At 36.6% G+C, this 26,850-nt stretch overlaps 2 protein-coding genes across 6 annotated transcripts in view; one reads left to right on the forward strand and one right to left on the reverse strand.

Moving 5' to 3' along the window:
- Positions 1-8: 8 nt before the first annotated feature.
- Positions 9-12,490, forward strand: LOC112556607 (beta-mannosidase-like). 2 transcript variants are annotated; one of them, XM_025225759.1, is made up of 17 exons: positions 9-164; positions 2,213-2,359; positions 2,552-2,700; positions 3,032-3,231; positions 3,722-3,789; positions 4,154-4,323; positions 4,905-5,076; positions 5,252-5,418; positions 5,772-5,909; positions 6,907-6,986; positions 7,492-7,682; positions 8,517-8,696; positions 9,267-9,364; positions 9,970-10,117; positions 10,352-10,680; positions 10,943-11,122; positions 11,381-12,490. In XM_025225759.1, exons 1-17 carry the CDS (start codon positions 41-43, stop codon positions 11,612-11,614), a joined length of 2,775 nt encoding a protein of 924 aa, XP_025081544.1. In that variant the 5' UTR covers positions 9-40; the 3' UTR covers positions 11,615-12,490. The 2 variants fall into 2 exon arrangements, with proteins under 2 accessions (XP_025081544.1, XP_025081545.1); XM_025225760.1 differs by lacking the exon at positions 9-164 and adding an exon at positions 1,169-1,465.
- A 542-nt stretch (positions 12,491-13,032) lies between these two features.
- Positions 13,033-26,850, reverse strand: part of LOC112556610 (poly(rC)-binding protein 3-like) — a 70,257-nt gene continuing 56,439 nt past the window's right edge. For 3 of the 4 annotated variants that reach the window (XM_025225765.1, XM_025225764.1, XM_025225766.1), the window contains one exon: positions 13,033-20,222. In XM_025225765.1, coding sequence (XP_025081550.1) covers positions 19,877-20,222 — 346 coding nt within the window. In that variant the 3' untranslated portion in view covers positions 13,033-19,876. The other variant, XM_025225767.1, reaches the window with a different exon arrangement.

The following is a 26,850-nucleotide window of genomic DNA, read 5'->3' on the forward strand; positions in this document are numbered from 1 at the left end:
AAGACACACTCAGGGCCAAGCAGTGTCGGGGGACCCCGTTATGCGTAGTCGAGCTATGTCTGTGGCCGGTTTCATCACAGTGTCGTGGTGTCTTTACTCCCTGGCCCACGCGGAAATAGGAATAAGCCTTGGCGGTGTGTGGACGGTGTCTGATGATGACAGAGGTGAGATGATGACATTTTGTCAAGAGTCAAAGGTCACAGCTGTTTGAGAGCTTGCTCATGAAAATTATGACTGAAGATTGTTAACCGTCAGAAGTATACAGGAGCATATATATATATGACATTCGTATTTAGGCAATATTTGAAAGCGTGGAAAAGAGTATTTAAAAAAAAAAAAGGAAATAAATTAATTGTTTGGTGAAAGAATGACAAATCAGCCGTTGGATGGTTAGTATAAGTATAAGTGCTTCCACCTGCATGTTATTTTGCTTAAGGAAGAAATAAAAAAAAAGGCAAATCTTCATTTACGAGAGTAATAAAATAACAAAGGTTTTTTTTTTTTAACGACTTGCAAGAAATAAAGAAGGAAAGACAATTACTACAAAACATGTGAATACTCCAAAATGAAACAGGAGAGCAAATTATGTTATATGTACAATGATGGGAGTTGATGTCTTACTTGAAGGATGTTGAATAAATAGAAAAACATTTTCCTTTTTTTCGTGTGATGATGAAGAGGTGGGTAACCAGAATACCCAGAAAAAAAACAAAAAAAAAAAAACAACCTGTGGCTAGCCATGTGTACATGCGCCACTTCCAGAGACAAGTTCATTTGCTCCGATACCTTACAATCTTCACTGCAAGTGTTTTATCAACAATTAAGCTATTGAACCACGAACTTCTATCCCCATATACATGTCCATGATTGAACATTCCCGAAGCAGCAGTCTTGTGGCTACGGAATTCTCCATCGATAGCTCCCGCATGACTGCCACAAAGTGGAACTACATATATAGCCCTTGGTTTGACCTAGCTACTAGACAATGTGACTAATTGCGGGCACTGTCGCGTCGTCTGCATTTGTTTATTTTCAACAAAGCAAATACTATGATATACAACATTTTGCACTTCTTGTTTGAGGTGGAGGAGGAAGCATATTAAAGTGGGACGAGTTGCTATTTTTATTCATGTTTTAAACAGCGAAGAAGGAAGTACAAGAAAACCGGATGTGATTGGCTTCGTACTCCTAATACTGTAGTAACGTATTTTACTAGAAGTCTCCCGTTTTTAAAAGAGTTCTTTCGCGTGCATTTAGGCAAGATAAACACAATAGAGATTTTCTTCGAGGATCACGCTGACGACGCAAGGGAGTCTACTCCCAGACTGAGAGCTCTTCATTGAAGAGAGAAGGATGGGTGCTTGTGTGTTTGGGTGGATGCTGTGTTTATGTGTGTTTGTAAAAGTCGAAAGTATGCAAATTGTAGACCTCAGAGGTTTGTGGAACGTATCAAATACAAAACATGGTGAGTTACAGCTTGTTTGGCTGTTTTCTTGTTTTTTTTCCAATCTTCCTAAAATAGCAGGGTGAATATAAATTTTGATTAAAATCGTATGCTGTAGTCACCAACATGTTTAATGTCCATGCTGTAGTGTTGGGCCTTGGGGCGCGGAAATTATAATAATAATGTGAACTTATAACGCGCAGCATCACGAACAAGATAGATCGCTTTCTCTAAAAGCTCACTCGACCTCTCCCGCCTGCTCGCTGCACTCGCCCGCTGTCGTCTGCTCGCTCCAGTCAATTCGGGGAACAACATCCAAAAATGAGCAAAATTTATCCTGGCCAGATAATTTAGTGAGCCTTTATCATGCGGTTAATACCCTATACTTACCCTGACCCTAAACCCCAACCTTAACCCAAACCCTAACCCCAACTGTAAACCAAACGCCAACCCTAAGCTTAACCCTTAACTGTAGGCTTAACACCAATCCTAACCCTAAAGCCAACCCTAAACCTAACCCAAACCTTCAACCTACCACAACCCCAAACCGTAACCATATCCCTATCATTATAGTCAGTTCATTAACAGCTCCGCTCCATGCCCTACCGCGCACCCTTCTCAAAAATTGACCATACCTGCTCTCCCCTCTGATAAAATAACATAGACCATCCTGTGATGCAAAGTTGTGCCCCAAAGGTTTTGATTAACATTTTTGCAAATGATACCTTTGTCTATTCATATAGACGTTTTTGTCTGTTGGGTCTTCAGGGATTTCAGTACCAGGTCAAGTGCCAGGTAGCATGTACACAGCTCTGTTGGACAATAAAGTGATAGAGGATCCTCTGTACAGGGACAACGATGTGAAACTAGCATGGATTGGAAATGAGAACTGGACCTACACCAGATACTTTAATGGTTAGCTCACTTATATTTTGAAAAGATGCAACCTCTCTCTTTTAGTATGTAGGTGCATGTGTGCATACCTGGGTGCCTGTTTGGGATGCACTTAAATGTCTGTACATTTTTTCATAATATTTCTATGCTTTTATTGTAAAAAGAAAAACTAATGAAAGTGTAATGCAATGTATCTGTTGCTTCAATCTGCAGTGGACAACTCTGTGTGGAGTTCTCAGTCCATCTTGCTTGTGGCAGAAGGTTTGGACACCATTGCCACTGTTTACATCAATGAGATAAAGATAGGAAGATCTGAAAACATGTTTGTTAGGAATACCTTTGATGTGAAATCAGCTGTTAAGGTAAATATAACTAGATTTTGATGGTTTTATTTTCAGAATGAGCCTTGATCTATTAAGTGTAGCATAAATTCTTGGCTTTACATTGCAACACTTGAACAGTTCTGATGTTATGTTATATTTATGACTAAGTGATAACATATTTAAACCTAACTTTAGTTGTGCATATCAGCATTTGTCTAAAATATCTTTGAATGTTGCCTCCATCACAAAAATAAGATATTTACATAGTTTAAATGTGTTTGGAAATCTAAGCATTGTAATTTAAGTATATTACTCAATCACATTTGAAGCTTGCAAGTATCAACTGACTATATATTAATGTTGATTTCAGCCTGGAAATAATTCTATTAAAGTTGTCTTTGAGTCAGCTGTGGGCTTCGCTGCAAAACAAGCTCAGAAAATCCCATACACCATTCCCCCAGAATGCCCATCTCAGGTACAAAATGGCCAGTGTCATGTCAACCTGATACGCAAAGAGCAGTGTTCATTCTCATGGGATTGGGGACCATCATTCCCAACACAAGGTATCTGGTGAGTATTCAGATGGCTGCCATCAAATAAGAGTTAAACAGGTAATGTCATAAAGCATTACAGGCCTTCAACAGTACTTTCAGTAGAGGAACAGCTCACAGGAAGAAAGTTTTGAGACAGCAGAAATAAAATGACCTGATAAAGCCTAAGATGCTATTACGCTCATATATAATCTGATCTTTAGTCTCTAATTGGTAAGTTTACCTATTTCCATGCATCATTGTCTCATGTTTTGTGTGAGCACAATATGACTTTTGAAACCACTGATAACTGCATTAATATTCTTTTTAGCAAGCATAGTAATTATCCACAATTAAATAATAACCTGGTTCTCCAAATGCTTTTTCTTGTCATGTAAAGGTGCATTAACTTAAGGTCAGCAGGTAAGGGGAAGAAGAGATATGATGCTTTCACTAATAACTTTAATGTATAAAGCGGAATGCATACCGATATTTTTTCTGTGACAACATAGAGCTTGCTTTGTTTCCAGGAAGCCAATCTATTTGGTCGCCTTCAATTCAGCAGTTATTGAAGATGCTACTGTGGATGCATTTCAGGGTTTGTAGTGACTGCTGATTTGAATTGTGGTCTTTTTTGTATTTAAAAGAGTGCTGCATTCATCATTCACATATGGTTTCCTCTACATTTTCTTCTGACATTTTGCATTGCATTTATATATATTTATAGCCTGTATGAAACAACCCAGTAATAAAATTTATACTATTCAAAAGAATATAATTACAAAATTACCAATCTATTTCCTGTGCCATGTAATGCACCAAACATTCTTGTGGGATTGGGGTCTGTCACTCCCAACACAACCTTGATACTGATATTTTTCAAACTTGTGCATCTTTATGTGTTACTTTACAAGAAATCTTTGTTGTTGTGCATTAATGGCTTATATGCAATCTTTGAACAGATGGAAATAGCTGGAATATGGATGTTCATGTGTTTTTCAATGTGGTGACAAGTGGCACTGTCACTGGTCAGCTGGATATACGCTTGAATGACACGAATGTTCTTGTATCCAAGAATGTGACTCTTTCACCATCAAGCAATGATACCAGCATCACTGTCAGCATTCCACAAGTCAGTGTCATAGCTCTTTTGGTATTAAATACTGCATTATCAGTGACTGTATCAAATGCTTCATTATCAGTGACTGTATCAAATGTTGCGTTATTATAGTGACTAATATTCTTTACACCCATCACTGTGACTACAACTGTCATTTTCCCAGCCTGACACTGAAGGCATATCTAACTAAAATCTATCACTGTCCTGTAGTTTATAGCATAAGCATCTGTAAAAAAAAAATATGTTTCCTTTTTCTCATTCTTTTTTGCAAAAATTAATTGATTGCTTTAAATATTACGTATTTTATGTTGATCTCTGAGCAAAAGGATAAACCATGAGCATAACATTCCTAGCATATACCATTTATCCATTAATATTTGCCATGATCATGACATTCCTAAACAGTCTAATTCATTTTTTTATTTTTATTTAATAGAATTGCAGTTAATTGATACATTATACTTATATATATATATACATTAGGCATGGGAACTACATGCAAACATAAAACACTATGTAATGCTTTCTAAGGTACGAGGCCATTTTCACAGGTGAGCTCTGACTAAGGGAATGTCTTTGTGCCAAATTTTCAGAGTGTAGGAATCAAGCGATGGTGGCCTAATGGCTATGGAAACCAGAGTCTGTATGATGTGCTCATCACTTTCACTGCAGATGTCACCAAAGAAGTCTCTTCTGTTCAGCGTAGGATAGGATTCCGCACCATTGAGTTAATACAAAAGAATGTCTCTAGTGACCCAAATCACGGTAAAGTTTATTTATTATTTCACTTAAGATTAAATTTTTAATTTTTGCAGTTTGAAAACCCTTGAAAATGATTGTACAAGGCTTCTGATAGTTATACATCAGCATAAGTTGATCATTTTAATAATTGAAGAGCAGTGTAGTACTGTAATAAAAGGTAATGGTGTATGTTTTTCAGGTCTTACGTTTTTTGTTCGGGTCAATGGAATCCCCATCTTTCTCAAGGGCTCTAACTGGATCCCAGCAGACAGTTTTCAGGAGCGCATCACTAAGGAGAGATTGCGACTGCTGTTGCAGTCAGCTGCAGATGCTCACATGAACTCCATGAGGGTGTGGGGTGGAGGGGTGGGTACTTTTATTTTCTATGTGTGCCTTCTTTAGAATTTCAGTTTTCCAGGTTTTTCTCACTTCATTTTAAGCTGCTGCCAAATAAGTCAATGTGTAAGAAGTAACAAAACTAACCAGACTTATCCAGCCATTTTGAACTTGACTTTGAAATTCAACCATGCATCATTGAGTGACACATTATGTTCCTGTAAATATGTTCTGAGAAGAGCATTGTCAGGTGAATTGGTCATTGTTCGAACATCACAGAAAATATAGTTGTGTGCCACATACCTTTTTACAATTTTTAAGATCGTCTTACAGCAATATCCAGTAGCATAAGACTAGAGTATTGCTTTTTTTGAAATTGGCAGGTGTTTGAATCTGAAGATTTTTATGATCTGGCTGATGAGCTTGGAATCTTGATCTGGCAAGACATGATGTTTTCTGTGGCCATGTATCCTACTACATCTGACTTCCTCAACTCTGTCACACAGGAACTCAGATATCAGGTATTTCCTTTTTACAGTTTCCCTTACATTGGTGTTAACTAGTAAACTTTTAGACAGATCATGAATAAATGTAGATGCATGAAACTTTAATAGCTGCCTCAACCCACCCAAAGAGCTATGGTATGCTATATTGTCATTAGTAGTAACAACAGGGACAAGACTTCTAAATTCTAGACCCATATACACAAACAGATAAAGGGCAGAAAATGAATAATATATCCCCTGAAAAACAAAGATAACATGCATATTACCATAAATGAAATAATGACAATGCTAGCATGGCCTAATTAGAAGTATAAAATATTGAAAAAAATAAGTATAACATTAGTAAATATGGGTTTCATTCATACAAATCCAAAACTATAACCAAGCATAAGGTGGGGGAACAATAAATAAAGTAAAATTTAAACCCAAGAAACTATAAAAAAACTTAAAGATGGTGGCAAACAATCTAAATGCTAGCTTTATAAAAATAATTAAAAAAACTATAATAAGCTACACATTTTTGAATAAGTATCGATAAATATAGCTCACAGAACTAAATAGAAGTCTAGATTATAGGAAAAGGGCAACACAACCAATCTAGCAACCAGAACAGTACACCACCATGGTTGAGTTGGCGGATCTCCTGGATGCTAAGAGAAAGGAACAACAACTAGAAGAGGACACCAGCAGAAGTAACCAACAAATGCCCTGTCACAAAGCAGTGAGCTTCCCACACCTATCCAAACACCCCCTCCTCTTCCCTTTCACCCCACACCCCCTATATACCCCCACTGTGCGAAATCACCTTTAGGTGGAAGCACTTTTTCCACAGCAACAGCAGCAACAACAAAAATATGAATGAAGCATAGATCAAGCAAATTGGTAATTTGAGTAAGATGAGCTTGGGATGTGTAAGCATCGTGTTTAGGTCTTCTAGGGGATGATAGTGATACAATTTAGTGTATCTGACTTATGTTACTTTGGTAAGTCTGTAAAAGTATCTGTATTACAGATAAGGAGACTGATGCACAGACCCTCCATTCTCTTGTGGGCTGGAAGTAATGAAAATGAAAAGGCTTTAAGGCAAAACTGGTAAGAAGCGTATTTTTAACACAGTCGTTGTAAACCATTTTTTGTTTAAGTATATTTGTGTTAATTCTTATCAATTATTTCATTTCCTTTATTCATTATTTATATAATTATGAAATTATCGTTTTAATGCTAAAATAAATGCACAGAGAGATGTTAACTGCAACTCTCTTCATACATGAACATGTATGCACGCACACAACTAGGGTGGAAGAAAGTGTACCAATGGAAATCCGTAGACAACTCTGTAAATATGTATCACATCCAGAGAAAAGTTATGTCAGAGCCAAGATTTGAACTGATGACTGTAGTGGTGACAGGCACTTTAGCTAAGGGTATAGTATTAATATTTCGTATCAGGTTTGCATTAGCAACAACATGCACTTGATATTTTTCATACTCTTAATGCTTACAATATTTAAGATATGGTATAATGATATACATTGTGTGTGTGTGTTCATACACTTGCATACTCAGTACTCATATTCGTTGATACATTTGTACACAGGTTTGGAACCAGTTCTAACTACACCTTATACTACAATGATTTCATTACCCTCTATGTTAAAACGGTGATGGCAGTAGTTCAGCAGGAAAATCCACGGCGGCAGTACCTGTCGTCCAGTCCCAGTAATGGCCTGGACTCAGAGAGAGAAGGTTTTGTAGCCCAAGACCCTGATAGTGAGCTGTATGGTGACAGTAAGTTTCTTATTATCAGATCAACAGTTAAAAATGTAAATGTTTGTTATGCCTGCTAGTTATTTTGGTTTTGATGAACTTGATGTGAGAGAGAGGGAGGTTTTATGGACTAGGGTCCTGGCAGTAAGCTTTTTGATGACAGTAAGTGTTTGACATGTGTTTGAACATTTGAAAACAGCTTTGTGACAGCTCCTGGTTTTTAGCCATGACAAGATAAAATGTTGTGCCCTCATTTCCTAAGGTTAAAACATATCTCTGACCATGATAACCTAAATTTTGCTCTTTAGCACCTTAGGCTGCACATATTCTGCAACATGTTAATCAAAGAATTTTTCAATATTAAATCATCAGTTAATATAGTTGCCTCTTGAAACCAGAATAGATTGCAAGCTGGCTGTGATATATCATAGCTTCATCTGGATCTCCTCCCTAGCCTGTATAAATAACATACTTACTGTTTACCTTCTGTTCCACAGCAACCACAGTTTTTTCTTGCAAAAATTTGCACAAAGCTGTTTGATGAGGAATCCTTTTTGTATTCTGGATCCTAAAGATGGAACTTGCATACCATTAAAACCAGTTGGCTCCATGCTTAAAATTAGTGTTAAAGAATTTCTTGTTCTAGAAACAATGTTTCCTGCTGTAACTGTTTAAAGCTAATCATGTTTAAGATGTCTGTTTTGTGTGTGTGTGGGGGTGTTTGATATCACAGAGTTAATTTGGGTGCAGATTTGTGCTATTATCATGCCATTCTGCTCCATCCGTAATGGCACAACCAGAGTAGGCCTCCTTCGGTATGTTTTTGAAGGACTTTTTTTCCCTTTTAATTGCAAGTTCATTTTTACGACTACCTGATGAACCAGTGGAAGCCTGACAATTTCCGCATTCCACGGATGGCCACAGAATATGGAATCCAGGCATGGTGTAATGTCAGAACTCTTCAGGACGTCTTTGAGGAGGCAGACATGAGCTATTGCTCTGCACAGGCTGACCACAGACAACACCATCGTGGGGGTTAGTTCTCCTGGCACATAGAAATCTCAGCTTTTGATTACATTTCTAATGAAGAGTGCTTATGTAACTGCTGTACTGTAGCCCTCAGAGCTTTGGTAAGATACCGCTAAACTGTAGAGTGTGACCAAATGAATGAGGCATCCAGTCTAAAACCATTTTGTTTTCCCATTGTAATGATCTCAAAATGGTATATTAAAGATACTTTATGTTTGTTACAGCTATACGCCAGTTACTTGGTGAGGAAATGCAAACATTTTAAGTAAAAAAAAAGTAATTTAAACTTTTGTTTTTAATCTTAAAAAAGATATGTTCCTGTTGGTGATGGTGGTGTTGCATAAGACAAGTGACAGATACCTGACCAATATTTTGAGACTGGCATTCTTAACCATCATGTACAATTTGCATTAAAAAAGTTGTAATGATTTATAGTCTGGTGCTTGGTTGTGTTTCTGACATTTTCTGTCAGTTAATTCAGGAGGAGAGTTTCAGTAGAACACCTACACAAACCTTTCAGTAATCATTACTTTATAAAATATTTTGCTTAACTGAAAATGATTTTGATCATTTCAGGCTCAGTAGAAATGTCTGCAGAAATACTACTACATTTGGATCTTCCTAAGCAAGGTGATCAACAGCAATACTTCAGAAATTATATTTATCTCACTCAGGTAAGTATTCTCCAGGCAATAGTAATTTCATATTGCTTGATTAGCCAAAGGTAATTCAATATATCAGATAACTTAAGAAATGATTGATGTCCTTGAACCTCACTTAACAGTTAAATCAAGAAGTTATTTGTTGACACATGAAAGGTACCTCTCAAAAGATCAAGAAAGGCAGAGACATAAAAATAACAGATATAGGATAGAAAACAGACATATCTAGAATAGAGAAGATACACATATATATATTTTGCAGCAAGAAATATTATATTTATATATGATGGCCCAGGTCATTACAGTTATGTCTGCTCCTTTATCATGAAATCTAAGTACCGCAAATAACAATACTGCAATGACAGGCATGTAATGAAAGAATTAACACCATGAATCTCAGGAATATTAAGCTGCATAAATAGCAACTACTATGATTTCAATAGCCAATGATTGAAGATTGCATGCCTAACACAGTGGACTGCTGGAACCAGTGTTACGTTTTTAGAAAACTTGATTAGAGGTAACACTACATTTCCGTTTGAAAAAATTTACTTGTTATTTGCTAAGTAACACTTTTCTGTAACAGGTACTTAGCAATGTAATTTTTATTTGACTAGATTAACCAGGCAATGTCTATAAAGACACAATCAGAACACTACCGGCGGTATCAGAGTAAGCTGCTCCCAGATGGGCGCGGCCTCACAATGGGCGCCCTCTACTGGCAACTAAATGACATCTGGCAAGCTCCAACCTGGGCCTCCATAGGTACATATAACCTAAAGCTCCCTCTAACCCTGACAGCTTTGTCCATTTCCTTGTCTTTTTTAAAAACTTAAGCCATTCTTCTCCCTCAGTCTCAAGTTAAAGCTATTCTTCTTGCTTAGTCTTCAGCAAATAAGAGAACTATAGAACTAAGTCTTTTTTTCCTAATTAAAAACTGTCAAAACTCCCAGCTGTTACACTTAATACATTCTTTCTGCATGTTTTTTTGATTGGTAGACTACAGTGGGCGGTGGAAGATGCTGCATTACTATGCCCTGAAATTCTTCAACCCCTTGCTAGTGTCTCCAGTTTTGGTTGGAAACAATCTGCAGGTCCATATAGTGGCAGATGAAATACCCATCATGGAGGTTCAGGACCCCTCAACCCATCAGCTGAGGTTTGAGCCTGTAACTCTGTACAGTGATCTTGTTTACTCAGAGGTTGATCGTGATGATGTTCCTAACCTCCTGAGTAAGACAGTGCATGCAGTTGAGGGGTTGCTCACAGTGGAGATATATTCATGGAAGAAGTTTCAGCCACTTGCTTCATGGAGTGTTTCGTACAAGGTGTGTATCATATTGTAGCTGATTGGTTTTTATTTATGATGAACAAACTATTTAAGTTACAGCCGCCTTATTATATACCACCCAGCAGGACTTTCTCTTAGCAAGATTACTTTCACTTCATGTGTGCAAAAACAAATCTCTTTATACTGTACCTAATTTTGCTGCTAAGTTCTGAAGCTGTTGGTTAGATCTGAAGGATAGTTCTGGTATTATTGTTCATTTTATGTTTCTTAACCTCACCAAATATGGTGTGTATACACAGCTGAACACAACAGCAGAAGTGGTGTTCGAGAGAGATGTAAACAGTATGCTGACGGAGGCTGGCTGCAAGAACACTGAATGTTTTCTCTTTGTTTACATCAACAACCAAATCGATGGCACTAATAACTGGCTATCTTTTGCGGACATCAAAGACTCCAGTGTGCAGAAAGCACAGATTGCAGTAAGTATAACTCTTTCAGTAAGATTTAAAAAGATGATTTGTTTTTCTTTGGTCACTTTCACACACACCATTTCCATCACTTATGTGCTGTGCATTTGACTAGAGATCTGCACACTCTGATGGTTTTGTGGCATTTTTGTGAAATGTAGTAGCATATGTAAGCAGGCATTGATTTCTGATCATGAATCAATAGAAGGAATGTGCCGGTGACAGCTACTGTTTTAAAAGAACAAGCGACATGATGCATTATTGTTGCAGATAACTGATGTGACACAGGTATCAGAACATGAATTTACAATCACTCTTGCAAGCAACTCCATTGCTCCTTTTGTCTGGCTGGAAGCAGGGGATACCATGGGTCGTTTTTCAGACAACGGGTTTCTGATGATGCAACCAAAGGTGTCTGTACAGTTCTATGCTTGGCAAGACGTGGACTTGCATTCTCTGCGCAGTGCCCTGTCTGTTAAATCTGTTATGGATATCTACAGCTAGTTCTAATGATGGAACAGTTTGTGTCTGTTTGCTAAGACTGCTTGTGAACTCAGTTCTTCTTCTTTGAGGATATTTCATTTTCTTGATAAGTGGTGTATCTCTCAGGATGTAAACAGAGGCAGTTGTTAAATACATTTGTTGACAATGTTAAATGTTTGAATGAAAGCTGTGGGGAGTGTGGTATTATCTGCCTTTGTGATCAGGAGTTGCCATGTCTTTCTGAAATAGTGAACCTGTTTGCCAGGATGCAGATGTTGAATGTTTGATCAAGTACGCAGCAGATGCCTATGGTAGGCGTTGGGTGCTGCATTACAGATTCCTGTCTTGACATACAGTTCACTCTTCTTTTTGCATTCCACTCTTTAACCCTTATAGCACTGCATATATATATATTACAACAATGAATAAGACAGCGAGTGATGTTTGTTTTTATTATTGCTGCTCTTGGGTAAAACATTAGGCCAAGAAAGCCTATGTATTTTTGTAAAGGAGAAAGCTTGAGCTTTGCAATAAAAGTAATGAAAACTGCCTTTCCCATGCTTCTCACCATGATAGAGCCTTAATTGCTAGCATGGCATAAAACATAACCATCCCCATGCTTCCCTGGCAAAGCCACCGTCTAGGCTCACGGTGCTATAAGGGTTAAGAATGAATGTTACAATGTCCATTTATCCTCAATATGTTATATACCATCATCTTATGTATACAGCTTAGATTCACATTGCTTCTGCATGATTTTTAGCAATGCCATAAATCTGGTTAATTTACAGGTGCTCTTCATGTGTACTGGGTTAAAATGGTCATGTTACATATTTTCTCAATGCATCTAATGCATTCTGTGCTTGGGGCTATAAAATAAATGCATATATATTTTCATTAAGTATTTGTATGAGAAGGCACATTAGTGATGATGAAATGTTTAACTTCTGAAAATTAAGTACAGGGAAACCTTGGATTATGCAAGGGCAGATAACAGATGGCATCAAATGGTAGACCTTTCTTTACAACAGTATTCTCGATCTTTCTGTATCGGTGAACCACTCAAATATGTCAAACATCTTCCGTGTAGCAATATGGAACTCATTGCAGTCTTGAACTGCACATTATTTGTCTTTATCTTGTCAACTTTTCTTGGTTCCAAACATTGATGGTGGATGATTTGAGATGACATAATGATCTAGTTTGATAGGACAAAAATCTAAGCTTGTCATATCCCAACTAACCTTTGATGACAAATGAGATGGATGCAAACATGATGAAAAGTAGCTCTCCATTGGGTATGGTCATATCTACTCCAGTCCTATCACACTATACCATCTTTCACTCATCTAATTTTTATCTTACAAGATGGTAATGTCAAGTACACTTGCGCGCACACATATCAAAACAAAACAAAACAAAAAACCCAACTAAAGCTCTGGCAAAACAAATCCAATTTTATTGTATCCAGCAATATGCTTGTCCTCAACACAGCATGTTATTCAAACTGATCCACATTACAGTCAAACATATGATCCAGTGGACATGAAACATGAGAAGAAAACAAATGAACAAACAATCCTATCAACAAACAGAAACCAACACAGAACTAGCAGCATTTTAATTTTTTTCTGAAAGGTTGTGGGCTAGGGTGGAGTTGAGGGAAAAGACTAGTATACTCGTCACCAACCAGTCACTCCGAAATAACCAGTAATAAAATGACCTTGAACAATCGGAAACAACTCTCCAACAAAAATATACTCTTGGCAGAAACCCCATGTGCATGATTTCTGCAGTTCCTCTGTAATCATTTGTTTGTATTGAAAATAGAGGTATAAAACAGTACCAGTAGACGTAGAGAAAACAGCACTACTAGGGTCTTTCAGGTTCCAAGTGGGGTTGTTGAAAGAATCTTTTCTGACGCATTGAAACAGAACTATGGTTATCAATCCCAGAATACCTAGCTGCCATTGACCATCACCATGCCAATGTAATGCTATAGCTCGTAATGTATCAACACGTGGCACCTTACAGGAAGTCACTTTTGCTTGACCAGGTTCAAAATGGGAATATTACTGAAGCTAAGGTTTGCTACTGGATTATCACAAGCACTGAAAAACTAATAAAACAAGCACAACAAACTGCACAGGCAACTTCAATATGCAATTTTTTTATAAAATATTAAATGTGCTAAAATATTTTCACAGACTTGACACCCATGATTGATCACACACTGACAGAATCACAGGTAGACTACAGCGACCTGGTTAGAAATCCTCCCCTTTCAGCATACCGTCTAATTTTTCAACACAATCTTTTAGAATGCACGCTAAAATTTTGAAATGTTCAAATATTAATGTTGATGACTTAACTGATTTTACCAACTTTTGCCTCATACAAGGGAGGAAACAAAACAGTAACACCTGTACATGTGTTGTAAGTATACATGTATATAAATATATGCACACCAACAAACCTGCTATGAACAAGGTAAGATATAAACAACAAACAATTGCACATCTTTGTTTAAATGCATACCTTTTTTCTGATTATGTTAAATATATTTAAGTCTGATGTGCCTTCATTATGCATTCATAAGCCTACTGTTGGAGGAAGATAAATGGCAAATACTGAACAGGAATATTCAAGCATGTTTTGAGAGTATGCATTCAAACATACAAATCAAACACCTCTTACCATTATCAAATAATTATCAACTAATATCAAACCCATGAAGTGACTTCCAACCAGTGTCAGGAGATTTTGGCCTTGACTTTATTTGGGATTTGCATACGATAATTCTTTCTGTACAGGTGGAATTCATGGATACCTGTAGACTTGCAACATATTTGAACACAGATATGTTAACCGAAGCTACAATTAAAGACCATGCCACTGTAGCCTGTAACAACCATTCAAAGAGAATCACATCAAAACGTCAAATCACCTGATAGTTTTGAAAACACGAGCACACACTTTATGTATGGATTATATTTATATATTTACACACACTACCACAGAAAAGGTTTGTCCCAAAGGGGAAAGGCAAACAAAAACTGGATCCAAACAAGAGCAAAAAAAAAAAGCACAAACATGCACACCCAATATTCTTTATGTACAAGGACGTGACTTAAGAGTTGATCTGGGAGTTAGCTATTGATACAGACACTAGGTTGGGGTTTATCCCATCAAAAAGAAAATGCAGAGACTAACAGATTTTGCTTTCTATGATCATTACAAGATTTTGAGCTGCACATGGAATTGTGCCTCTCTGCAAACCAGTAATTTCACTGATCTGTGCAATACTCTCAATGACACAAGAGAAAGTAAGGAAACATGACATCCTTGAAAGTACTAGCATAAAGACACCTACAGTGGGACAGTATATTTTCAAACAACATGCTGGTGATCTCTGCATCAGTAACAAAAGAACACAAAAAAGATTTACTTCCATGTAAAATCTGATTCCTGGTCTGAAACACTCTTCCTTGTTAGCACTTTCTACAACAGCAGGCTGCTGGCAGAAGAGGTAACTGCGGAAATGTTCTGCATGAGTTCAAAATACTCTTTCCTAATCAAGCTTATAACAATTATTCCTTAAGGGTCAATGACATTTTCTAAGAACACGCAGTCAGAACATCAAACTGAATACAGTTTAAATCTTTCAGAAACAAAGAACTGGCTGATACTTTATGCTAAGTGAACGAATAAGATCATTTCAGAATGAGTTTAAAAAAAAAATGACAAATGGAAAGTATTTATGGTTAGTGCACACATAGCTCCTAAAAATATATAATGAGGGTTGGGAGGTTGCAGGACAGGGTAGAAGAGGGCCATTGGGTCAAGACTTTCCATTCTAGGCTCACTTACAGGAGCACAACATGACTGGATGCAAGTAATTTGAACATGGTCAAGCAATCAATAAAAAAAATGATCAAGGAACTACCCCATCTCCACCATGACTGCAGCTGTGACCTGTACAGAATATTTATCTTTACACTACGGTGATTAAAACCAGTCTTTCCCATCAATACTTGCATCCACAGGAAAAGAAGAAACAAAAGACTAGTCCCAATTTAAAAAAAATACATCAACAATATTTTCAGCAATAGATCTGAAATTTGGTACTGTTTATTAATGCTTAGTGATGATTAAAAAATAATGCTTGATTCGACAATACAAAGAAATGATTGCAAGTTAATTTGCAAGAACAGGCAAGCTTCAAAATCCACTGATGAAATTGCGGGTTCTCCCAAAAACTTTGTGGTATGTTGCTCTCTGAGCTATTGCACAGTTAACACAGCATCATTCTAAACAAATACTCAAAAAATCAGCATCATTAAAACAATACCTGGAGACCTATCACATTTTCAGCAAAGTGAAAGATGAAAGGGAAGATCACTCCCTTTAACAACAACAGCAGTCCAGTCATTGGAAATTCAAACACAAATGAGCTCTATTTACCATTATTAACGCAAACTTATATATATTTTATTACTGGCTTCTTTTTCTTGATCCATCATCAGCATATCGTTTTCCATTTTAAGTGATCAACTATTCCTGTAGACATTTTGAAATGCTCTTTGAAAGAGCCAGGCTTACTATGCCACATTGGTGATTTTCTTTTTCCTGCCCAAGCATAAAAGCTGTAAACAAACAGAGCTACGAAGATAACCACTTGTGAAGACCCCACCCCCTCTTTAGAAAAAGTGTTTGCTGCACAACATGCTCACATGCAGCAAGTTTTCGGCCAATGGTAATGACAAGGGATGCAGTCTGCGAGCAAAGACAAACATGGAGTAGGATATTAATGAGGTGGTGAAGAAGTGACTTTACTGAACCAATCATCCATGCATCAACAGTGGTACAAGAAATATATAAATATATATTGGCAAGGACAGTCAATTAGTCACAATGTTAGCATCACTGAAGGATGCACTGAAAATAGTCTGCTGTAAATGCTAAAATCACAACCCCATGAACAACTTTTGGGAAATTGATTATAATTTTCTTCCCCACGCATTCTCAGTCAAGCATGCAGTGTAGAACAAATAATGTTTTATTACTTACTATTGCCAGGGAAAATGTCTGGTCTGCTTGTAATATCTTGCTTTACTTTTTCTCTAACAAAAGGGAAATTACCCTCAAAACAGTATCACATTTTACCACAGTCTTCCCTCCTGAATTTCTAATTGCTTTTGTTTTGTTTGTTAATTTTGTGCAATGGATCTATTGGTGTGGTAATGAGCTCGCACTAGGGATAGAATTGGCCAATGAAAAAAGAAAATGAGTCCTCGATTGCCATTCAGATTACCTGAGATCCCCATATGCTACACATTTTGTTATGATGTGAACACAAGATAATGATTGAATAACAAAATATTGTGTCCAAAATCAGCAAACTGGAAGTGGAAAACTGAGCTGTCTTTCACTGCTTTCTGGTGGTTACTTATTGTCAAACAAGTGCACACACAAAACACATGCTTTGAGACATAATCACATTCTGGGATATGCAGCAGATTAATACTAGATAACAACAGGTAACATTCAAATATCAATAAAGTTTTTAAAAAAATGGGGCAAAACACCTTTTAAAATATTGCATGTACTAATTATGCGAAGTTTTTGCTTTCTAAACCAAACCAAAATACTATTTTACCCCTGAAATAAATACATTTGCTAACACCAGCACAGAACAGCCATTGTTTTCTCATCTTTTCACATCTTTGGAAAAAAAAAGACTACAGCACATTTTTGCTGTGTGTAACTGCCCTTTGAAATAGGGTTCATGCACTAAATTATGCTTTGAAAAAAAATCCTGCCACTTTACATTAATCTCATTATCCATACATGAAAAAGGCAAATGAGTTATGAAAACACTTTTCTTTGACAGACATAGACACATAAATGTGAAGTCCAAATATCAAGATTACTATGCACATTGTCCTTGTGGGTGGTTAGTTTGCACATACCCTGTCTTGTACACAATAGGAAGCCTCCACTGCTGGAATGTTATTGCATGAAACCTGACTATCCCTCCAGATAAATTTTTAAAAAAAGTGAATGTGCATACTTTTGGTAACTGAAGTTTTTGCATGTATCTATAAGCCTGTGAACAGCTCCTTTATGCATACAATTTTTGTAATGGAATCACGATAAAACTGATATTAGTCCAGATAGTAAATGCACGTAGTAAGCACTGAATGCTACTTTTATTTTCTAACTGTTCACATGGAGCCTTTTTTTAATTTTAAAATATTTATCTGCCTCCTTTTGCTATAAATGACAGAATGTTTGATGCATTTCTGCATATAAAAATGCCACATGCAACAACAAAATCTTATAAAAAGGAAATTCATTTTTGAGGTGTTTAACAGACCATCTTCATATTATAATGAAACTGTCAATTCCATACAGTTCTGAAACATTTTTCTCGTGCTGACGGATACCACAGGATTGATCAGCAACTAAGCTACTTTTGTTATAAAGAATTTGGTCTCAATGAACAGTATAAAAAGAGCACAATGTCATCAGAAGCAGCATTCAAATTTTCAAAAAAAAAAAAAAAAAAAAATTCAGGATAATGGAGAGAAATAAAAAAGTGCAGGTGAATGCTGTAGTCTACTGTAGAAACATAATCCTAAACGGAAGTGGGCATGCAAGCATCCATTCATTTCTGTTTTCAACTGAAGGTAGACAAATGCATAGCAGAGTTCAAGTCCCGGCACCAGACTCTTCTCTAGTTCATTTCATAGTTCCAGAAATGCTCCTCCCTCTAGCTTAGCCCCCCACCCCACCCCACACTTCGTATACAATTTAATGTGTGTTATGGATCCGAATACTTAAAATGAAAAACCCATGAATGCAGCTCTTTTTAAAAAATATTTTTTAAATGGAAGAATCATCTTTTATGACATGCAATATGTGATTTAGATGTAAGTACTCTCTCAGAAATGCATTTTTCTACTTTTCAGTTAAAAAGCAGAAATAACAGATTGGAGGTAGCATATAAACAGCAAAAAGTACACAAAAATGAATCATTCCTAAACCACACCATTTCCCATATTTTATAACTGCTGATGTGAAATGAATACCGATAGAGCAACAATCTGTGAAAAGAGTGTGTGTGTATGTGTGTGTAAGAGACAGAACAGGAACACACATATGCACACCAAGAGGCCAGACCAGTTTGTCTTCCCTCTAGCACACTACAGCTTCAGCTAGACCAGAAATACATTTAATTTACAAGGGCATTCAACACACTCCACATCAAAAAATGGCAAGATTTCAAGTGTTAGATGATTCTGTGTAAGACCGTTCACACTTTATCACTCTCTGGAAAATACTTTGTAGGGTTAGAAAATGGGAGCAAACTTCTCAGGAAAACAAAGTGGTGACTGAGTGCATTTTAGTTAATACTGTAGTTCATAAGACTGTAGCAGCCAACTGCTGCCATTGCAGGTGTATGATGATGTGGCTGTGACTGGCTGAAGGGCATTTTGTGGAGTGTGCTGATTAAAGAGAAACGAGGTATTGTTTACAAGGTGAACACTGTTTCTCATCCAATAAATGGATCTCATTAAACATCAATGAATGGCATATCAAACGAGGAAAAGAAATGGGTTTGGGAGTGGTGAGACAATGTTGGGGGGTGGGGAGGTAAATATTGAGAACAATTCAAACAAAAGACTGTTATGGTTAAGAGGAACATAACATTGGTACCGATAAAATTGGAAATGATAAAATGGGGAAGGCAGAGAATGTCATAGTAGGGCTGATTTCAACTGGGTGCAATCCACTCTTTTCTGTTTATCATCAAAAAAACCCAAAGCTGATATAATAAAGCATCATGGATTAGTCTTCAAAGGCCATTATCTACTCATTCTTAATCTCCTCTCTATGACTTAAAGATAAAGTAGGAGGGGAACTGTCTTCCACATCTTACTAAGACCAATTCGTTAGCAAAGGTATGATGGCAAAGCAGGCTGGAGTAGAAGATTCTAAGAGTGCTAAGCTACTCTTCAGTCTCTCATCAATATAGTATGCTTCTCTTGCACTGCTACTTGCTACCCACTACCAAAGAAAGCAGAATGCCAGAATGCCATCACCATTTCTGTGTAACTCTCTGTCTCCGATAATTTCACAGGTTTACTGCAAGAGCTGTCTGAAGCGAGTTGACCACCCTGTGAAATTTTACAGTTCCCTCTCATCCAGCCTGCTTTGCTAAATAGCTCCTCCTCACAACCTTGTAATATACCAACATGTACATAGTAAGCAGTAAATTTAGTACGGCGCAAATTTGGGCCGCTCGGCTGCCTTCAGTGCACTGGCTGTTACCCCGACCCGCAGCTTGGTGGTCAACGCCTTGCGGTCCACAGCCATGGCGCCTGCAGCAGCAGCAGCAACTGACGAAGTAGGATCCACCAGGCTATAGCTTATGTAGGGCATTGGTGTGCCACCAGGTTTCATCGCCAGCGACTGCAGGGGTATGGCCAGAGAAGTGTGATGGTGTTGCTGTTGGTGGTGCGGATGGTGATGGTGAGTGGGGTGGACAGAGGTCAGAGGTGTGGATGTAACTGGTGGGGTCAGGGTCGGGTCAACAAGGGTCAAGGCTTTATGCAATTCCATGCTGAAGAAGAGAAAAAAAAGGGAGAGAAACAAGGAAGAAACAAGTATTAGACCAAACACAATCCACAGTACAAAAAAAAAAAAAAAATAAAATTAAAAAAAAGGAAAAAGACCTTGCTATGGAAAGTTAAAAAAAAAAAACAACCAACCAAAGACAGATCATGCCGTGACAAAATGGTTGTAGTGGCGGTGTAGGGAGAAAAAGGGCAGACTGGCAGGTCCAGTAGTGAGGGATACGGGTAACATAAACTTATGGAGGCACAGTGCAAAAATAGCTTCAAATGCTTCCACGGCTAAACCCAAGACACAAGGAGCACTGGACATTCATTGTAGGGCAATTAATAAGGGAATAAGTGCAAAAATTCCACGTTACAGAGGGAATGAGGCAGGAGAACAAGACACGGTGTGTTAGGACGCACATAGAAAGCAATAGGGACTGCAGTGGATGGCAGGAACTGTTACAATTCAAGACACAAAACACTGAAGTGGGCATTATTCTCTGATGCTAGTAACTTTTGAATGCTTTTCTAGGACTTAAATGATACACCTGCTTGATATGTCTCTTTCACTTGAAAAAAAAGAAACATCTCAAAATGCTACAGGTAGTGGGAGGGGAAATGGGCCTCAGGACTGGACACTGCTGCATAAAGTTTAAAAATCTATTTCTAACCCCACCCTCTCAAAACGACTGGGTCACAAGGGACTGTACTTGAAAATGCTTTGAAAAAAAGGAGGTACTGAACTTTTGAATTTCTGATGGCTGGATTTGAATAACTTTGGTTTACTGAGCAAAATTTTATGCGTCTCCAGTTATTGTATGAACATGATCTGTCTTTCGTTGAAAACCAAGATACACATACCTCATCAACTCCTCTTTAATCATAATGATAATCATCACCATTATAAAAGTATAGAGCTCTGTTAATCTGATAATAAAAAACCACCATACATAAATGCATGAAAATACACACTAATCTGCATATGAGTATTCATTGCTATCAGCACACAATACAAATAGATTTTCAAAAAAACAGTTGAGCCTCATACCAGTTCTGCCTGAAGCTCAAGCAAATCTACTAAACTTAGAAAACATTCAATCCTTCTATACAGATGGCTCACAACAGCAAAAATCTATGGCACCGTATTCTTACTTTATTTCCTTTTCTTTAATTTTTCCCTAAATTTCAACATTGTCTTCAGTATAAGACTCCCAAGCCAGAAAGTGAATTCAATAAGATTTTCTGCCATGCTTTAAAAAAATACCTCTAAATACTGATAACTATAAAGAATTCATTTTCAGAAATCCCACTGGCCATTCTTTGGGCCTGTTGTAAGCAGTGCATAGTGTAAAACCATTATGACTGCCCCACCTGTTGTGAGCCAACTGTTGATGCTGTTATAAAAAAATCCCAGATGAAATTACAAACATACATTCGCTCATGACTTAAACTGAAATAAGATCCCTTTGCTTGTCTGCTTTGCACACACAATGTTACACGCAAAGTCTGCCGTCAACATAGTTTTGCAAACTGAACTTTATCATGTCTGAAAGTTGCTGCTGTTACTGGCTGGTGCTGCTCCTAAGTAAATCATGCAGCCCGATACATAACCTTATTACAAGTGTTTGTACAACACATGTTAAAGATTTAAAGAGTTTTACAGTAAATAGCATCCAGGGGCTGGGTGGGTGAATGAGAGAATTTCTTTAATCAATGTCAATGGAAGAGTAGGGCAATGTCAAAATGGCTTCAAACACCTAGCTGAAGTACGGATGTACACATCATCTCAATGACATTTACTGTTGTTCTGCACAACTTATCTATAGTTTCATTCTGCAATGGACAAAAGATTGCATTTATTCTTCACTTTTTTTGCTGCCTGTTTCCTGATCTTCTCTCCTCCCTTAATACATTTAAAAAGCAAATTTCAAAAAGGATTGAATAATGTTTAGTCAACCTCATGTAGTTCTCGTTTCTTCATGAAACATTCCACAGGTTCACAATACTTCAGTGTATAGTAGTCAGCACTCAACAAAACTGTGATTATAAAGGCATTATAAAAGAAACACAATCCAACACCAAAAAGAAGAAAAAAATAAGAAAAACAAATAAAAAACACCAGTATGTCTGTGAGAAGAAAGCAACAAACAGCACTACATGATGGGCTGGCAAGTACTGTCAATGGAGGTAGCCAGGCAGCTGAAGACAGCTGTACAGCTCTGTGTGTGTATAGAGATCATCAGAAAAAAAGGGGAGATAAAGTTATAAAGGAAGGAAACTAAGTACGGCCAAACCAACAGCAAAAGCACGAAACAACGGTATGGCAGTAGTTAGCCAAAGCAACATACATTTGGGAACTTCAAACATGGTTGTGGACATCAACTGCCATCACCATGCCAACAGAATTACTTTTGCCCTCACAATATGATTAACCCTACAATTTGAATTTCTTCCTGATTTATTTTGTATTTCCAAAAGTCGTGTTTATGTTCCTTAGTTTGTTTAAATGCTCCATGCTATACATTTTTGGAAAAAAAAAATCACATTTGTTTCTGTGTGCCATTAATTTTGCACACTGGCTCCAGTGAATTAATATAGTAAAATCTACTGAGGTAATGAAAATGCATAATAAAAACACTGAGAATATTTTTAAAATGTTGTCAGAAAAGAAATATATTGAATTTATATAAGTTGCACACACACACTCTCAAAATGTTTATATTTTCCCATGCAGAAAATTCATGCAAAATGACTTATCTATACAAGACAAGTGTAGGTAAGCTAGAAACAGAAAAAATAGAAGGGCAAATAAACAAGAAATACTGGATCATTTTCTTCAAAACATACAACAAATTTTATGCTGAGATCTTTAATGATATCAATATTTTATTGCACTATGATATGCTTAATGTGGACAATACCGCATATAAGAATATGGAGAAATAGAGCAAGATATTCCAAGAATTTTTTTTTAAATCTTCATCTTTCAGGAATGGCAAATGATTCAATTAAGTCCTTTTACCTAAAATGCTTTTGCAATGGGAAAATGAATAAGTCTATCCATGAAGCTAATTCTTTTGAAGAATAGTTTGTATGCCTTTCCAAAAGACTAGAAAATTACTTCATTTATGAGAAGTGTCATGATGAAAGCACTGTCTTGTTACAAAGCTGGAACTCAAGCATGAAGGTGTAATTTTATAGAGCATTTCTAGCTGATAGAATAGTTGTTGAGTGATTGTTTCTGAGGATCATGATAAGGACCTAGTATCTGCACCTGCACAATTTCAGCAGCTGGGAGGAGCAAGCTATTTTGCCAACAGTGGTACAAGCCTCAGTGCTGCAGACACCTCCACCCAAATACAAGCCTCCTCACAGGCAGTTTTACTCTGTTACACTCTTAGTAAAGAATTACTGTTTGAAAAAAAAATTGCATGTGTACAGGTGCAAGAGAATAAAAGAAAGAAAGAGGAAGTGAAGAGACAGAAATAAACAGAATGAAAAAAAATCTGAACAAGTAGACTAGAAACAGCAATATGTGAAATGCATACAAAAACAGGTTATAGGTCATTCACATCATCAAAAATAAATATGATATTGCTTAATCAGTTATTAGTGACTAGCTTTTACAATTTTTCTTGCTCCTTTCCAAAATAAATGCAAAACTCACATAGTGACAATTGTTGCTGATGCAAATGTGATGGGATGAAGAATATGTTTGAAGATGGAAGCAACCATAAATCAACATTTCAAAACAAAAGCTGATAAAACACTTGCATAAAAAAGATGAAACTTGTAGCCACACTGTGCTCATTGCAAAAAAACACAAATAGCACTGACTTCTCTAATAACAATAACATTCTAATTTGTCCACAAAGTATAACACTGTTTAAAGTCTTTTTGAAAATGACAGATAGAGTGTGTGTGCAAGCAGGTGCATACATGTGTAAAATGGTCTGCATGAATATGTGATAGAGTTTAAGGGATGCATGTAAATAGAAAAGTCAGAAAAATGAAGGAGCATGGTACGTCTTTGCATACAAAAATAATAGAAAATATAAGTGGAAGACAAAGATAGTGAAAATAAAAGAAGGGAGAAAGGCAAAAAGATACAAATATTGGATCCTGGATCTTCCATTCCAAAAACTGTTCACTTAATGAATGCACACAGTTCATATTATCTAACATTCTCGCTGGTGCTCCCTCTATATATTAATTTCTAATATTATGTCAATGAATAAACACACTTTAGTGCATGGGCTATCAAATACTTCCTCCTCCTAAGGTCTGCAGTTGTGAATTGAAGAGCGATCTGATTTATGACACTCCTCTGCTGAATGAAACCATAACTCCTTTATATCCATCCAAGGGAAAAAATACTATTGTCTTCACACCAAACAAAACTTTTACATGGTTCTCATGAGACTACACAGTTTAACACACCAGTATCAAAGATAAGGTAGCCCACCAAATGCATGTTAGTTAACAGAAAAAAAATGTTTGTTACAAACTTTTTGGCTAAATACATTTAACTGATTAAAAAAATTCTACCAAGACTTTTTGTCATATAGTTTTTTATTTTCTGAAAGCCTGGAGAATACCGATGTAGGTTAACTTAAAAAAAAAAAATCAGGCTACCTTTCCTGCAAAAAAAGAAGAGGAAAAAAACCAAACCTTTTCCACTTTTTCCCTAACAATCCTCCAAGATAACAATAACAGTATGATTAATTAGCTGCTAAAATCTGGCTTCATCTTCAGTGTCTTCATAATTTATTTTGCAACCTTCTTTGTCTCTCTCCTCTGTATTTGTATTTCAGGCAAACATATGAAAGGTCCTGAAATTGTGGCTTTTCAAAGACCTACAAGTACTATGCTTCCTGGCACCAAAAAACATGTCTCTTGAAATTGTCTTCAATTATTTCACAGTATTAAAAATGATAATGACATACTGAATAATATAACAGTAAAGTCAATCTTGGGTGAAGGGTGGGAAGAATGCTCACTTCTGTATCAATGGCTGAAAGAAACTGATTTACCTGTAAAATCTTTTCAGTTTGTTTCCTACAATTCTATAAAATATATTGATTTCAAATTCATCTAACACCTTATTAGTAGTCTGCTACATGAATGCTGTATTGTAAAGTTTGATTTTGTGTTTTTAAGGGCTTACTGTGAGTATAATATTGTACTCCAAAGTTCACATATTTCAGACATACAACTACTGAAATAACAACAGCTTTCAAACAAATTTGTCCCACAGTAAGAAGCTATCTGTGAGTTCATAAAGCATGGACAGAAGAAGACATACAAAATTTTACTCAGGAGATTAAACAAAAATTAATTAAAAGCTGAATTAAGTGCAAGCCAAAGCACTTCTATCCAACAGATGGATTTACTCTTTACTGGCTAGTCTCGTCAAAATAAAGGATGATCCAGAGATTGAAGAATTTATGATGTCATAGGTTTAAAGAATTTTTCTCTACTTAATTATCATTTGTTTTCTCTTGGATGTTGACACCATTGAAGCGGATCCATAAATAGGTTACACAATGGGAATGCATAGAGTGTTTACAGTATGCCAAACAGTGTTCTGTGATGTGCACTTGATAATTAATGTTTCTTTCATTGAAAATCTTCCACATGAAGGCTAATATTAAAAAAGATACTTAGATCAGCCAAACCAGTAGTCAGTTAAAGAGTGGCTCAAAGTCCCTGATCGTTTTTAAAAGCTTTACTCAACCTAAAAACAAGTTTGTCAGCATAAAACAAAATTGACAGGCTACACATTTTTACTCCTAAAAATCCTACTGAACAGCTCAATTGGACAATCATATCAAAATCAATTTTGGAGACACTAATTAAATCAGACAAGTCACTCTTTACTCCTTCCATACTTACCTCCCCTTTATGAGGAGAAAGAAATAAACATTTCTTTTGGCATTCCACAAGATGCTGAAGATTTTGAATTTGTCCAAAGGTTGGAAATTTTATTTAAAAGATCTGCAATTTATGTCACAGCTTATCTTCTAAAATTTAAGACTAAATCTTTGCCATTAGAAGCTCTTCCCTTCTTTGGAAGGTTCTGCACATCCTGAACTAGATTTTAGCCTAGCTAAGAGCTTTGTTGAGCTGTCTGTACACTGTGGTATGTTGGAAGCAGTCAGAGAAAAATGGGCTTTAAGATAAATTATGGACTACAAACTCCTCAGTTGCAAAAAAAGGTGTTGAAGTAGGAAAATTGTAGAAATTTCTCTATCAGTGCCATAACATGTGAATAGCCTTTACTAATGTTTTTTCTGTCTTCAGTTTCAATAAAACAAAAATGCACAAAGCATGCAGTATGCATGGCACTTGCAACATTTATAATACAGCTCCACACTAAAAGTTGCCTAAAAGACCCCACAAAAAACCTTCTTTAGCTACTTGATAATACTGCAATTTACATACTTAATTCAACAAGTTACTTTATGGTTTAATGTGTGCCGCACAAAAAAAAGTTTCAAAAATAAATCCTAAAAGACAAGGAATTAAAACACTACTGTTTCTGATTTTCCCTTCTGGCACTTGATCACAGAGATCCAGAACTATCACCTAGATTCCTCAGCTCTGAGTTGGAAATGGGAAGGGAAGAAA

This window comes from Pomacea canaliculata, linkage group LG2 (assembly GCF_003073045.1).
Source record: "Pomacea canaliculata isolate SZHN2017 linkage group LG2, ASM307304v1, whole genome shotgun sequence".
NCBI lineage: Eukaryota > Metazoa > Mollusca > Gastropoda > Architaenioglossa > Ampullariidae > Pomacea > Pomacea canaliculata.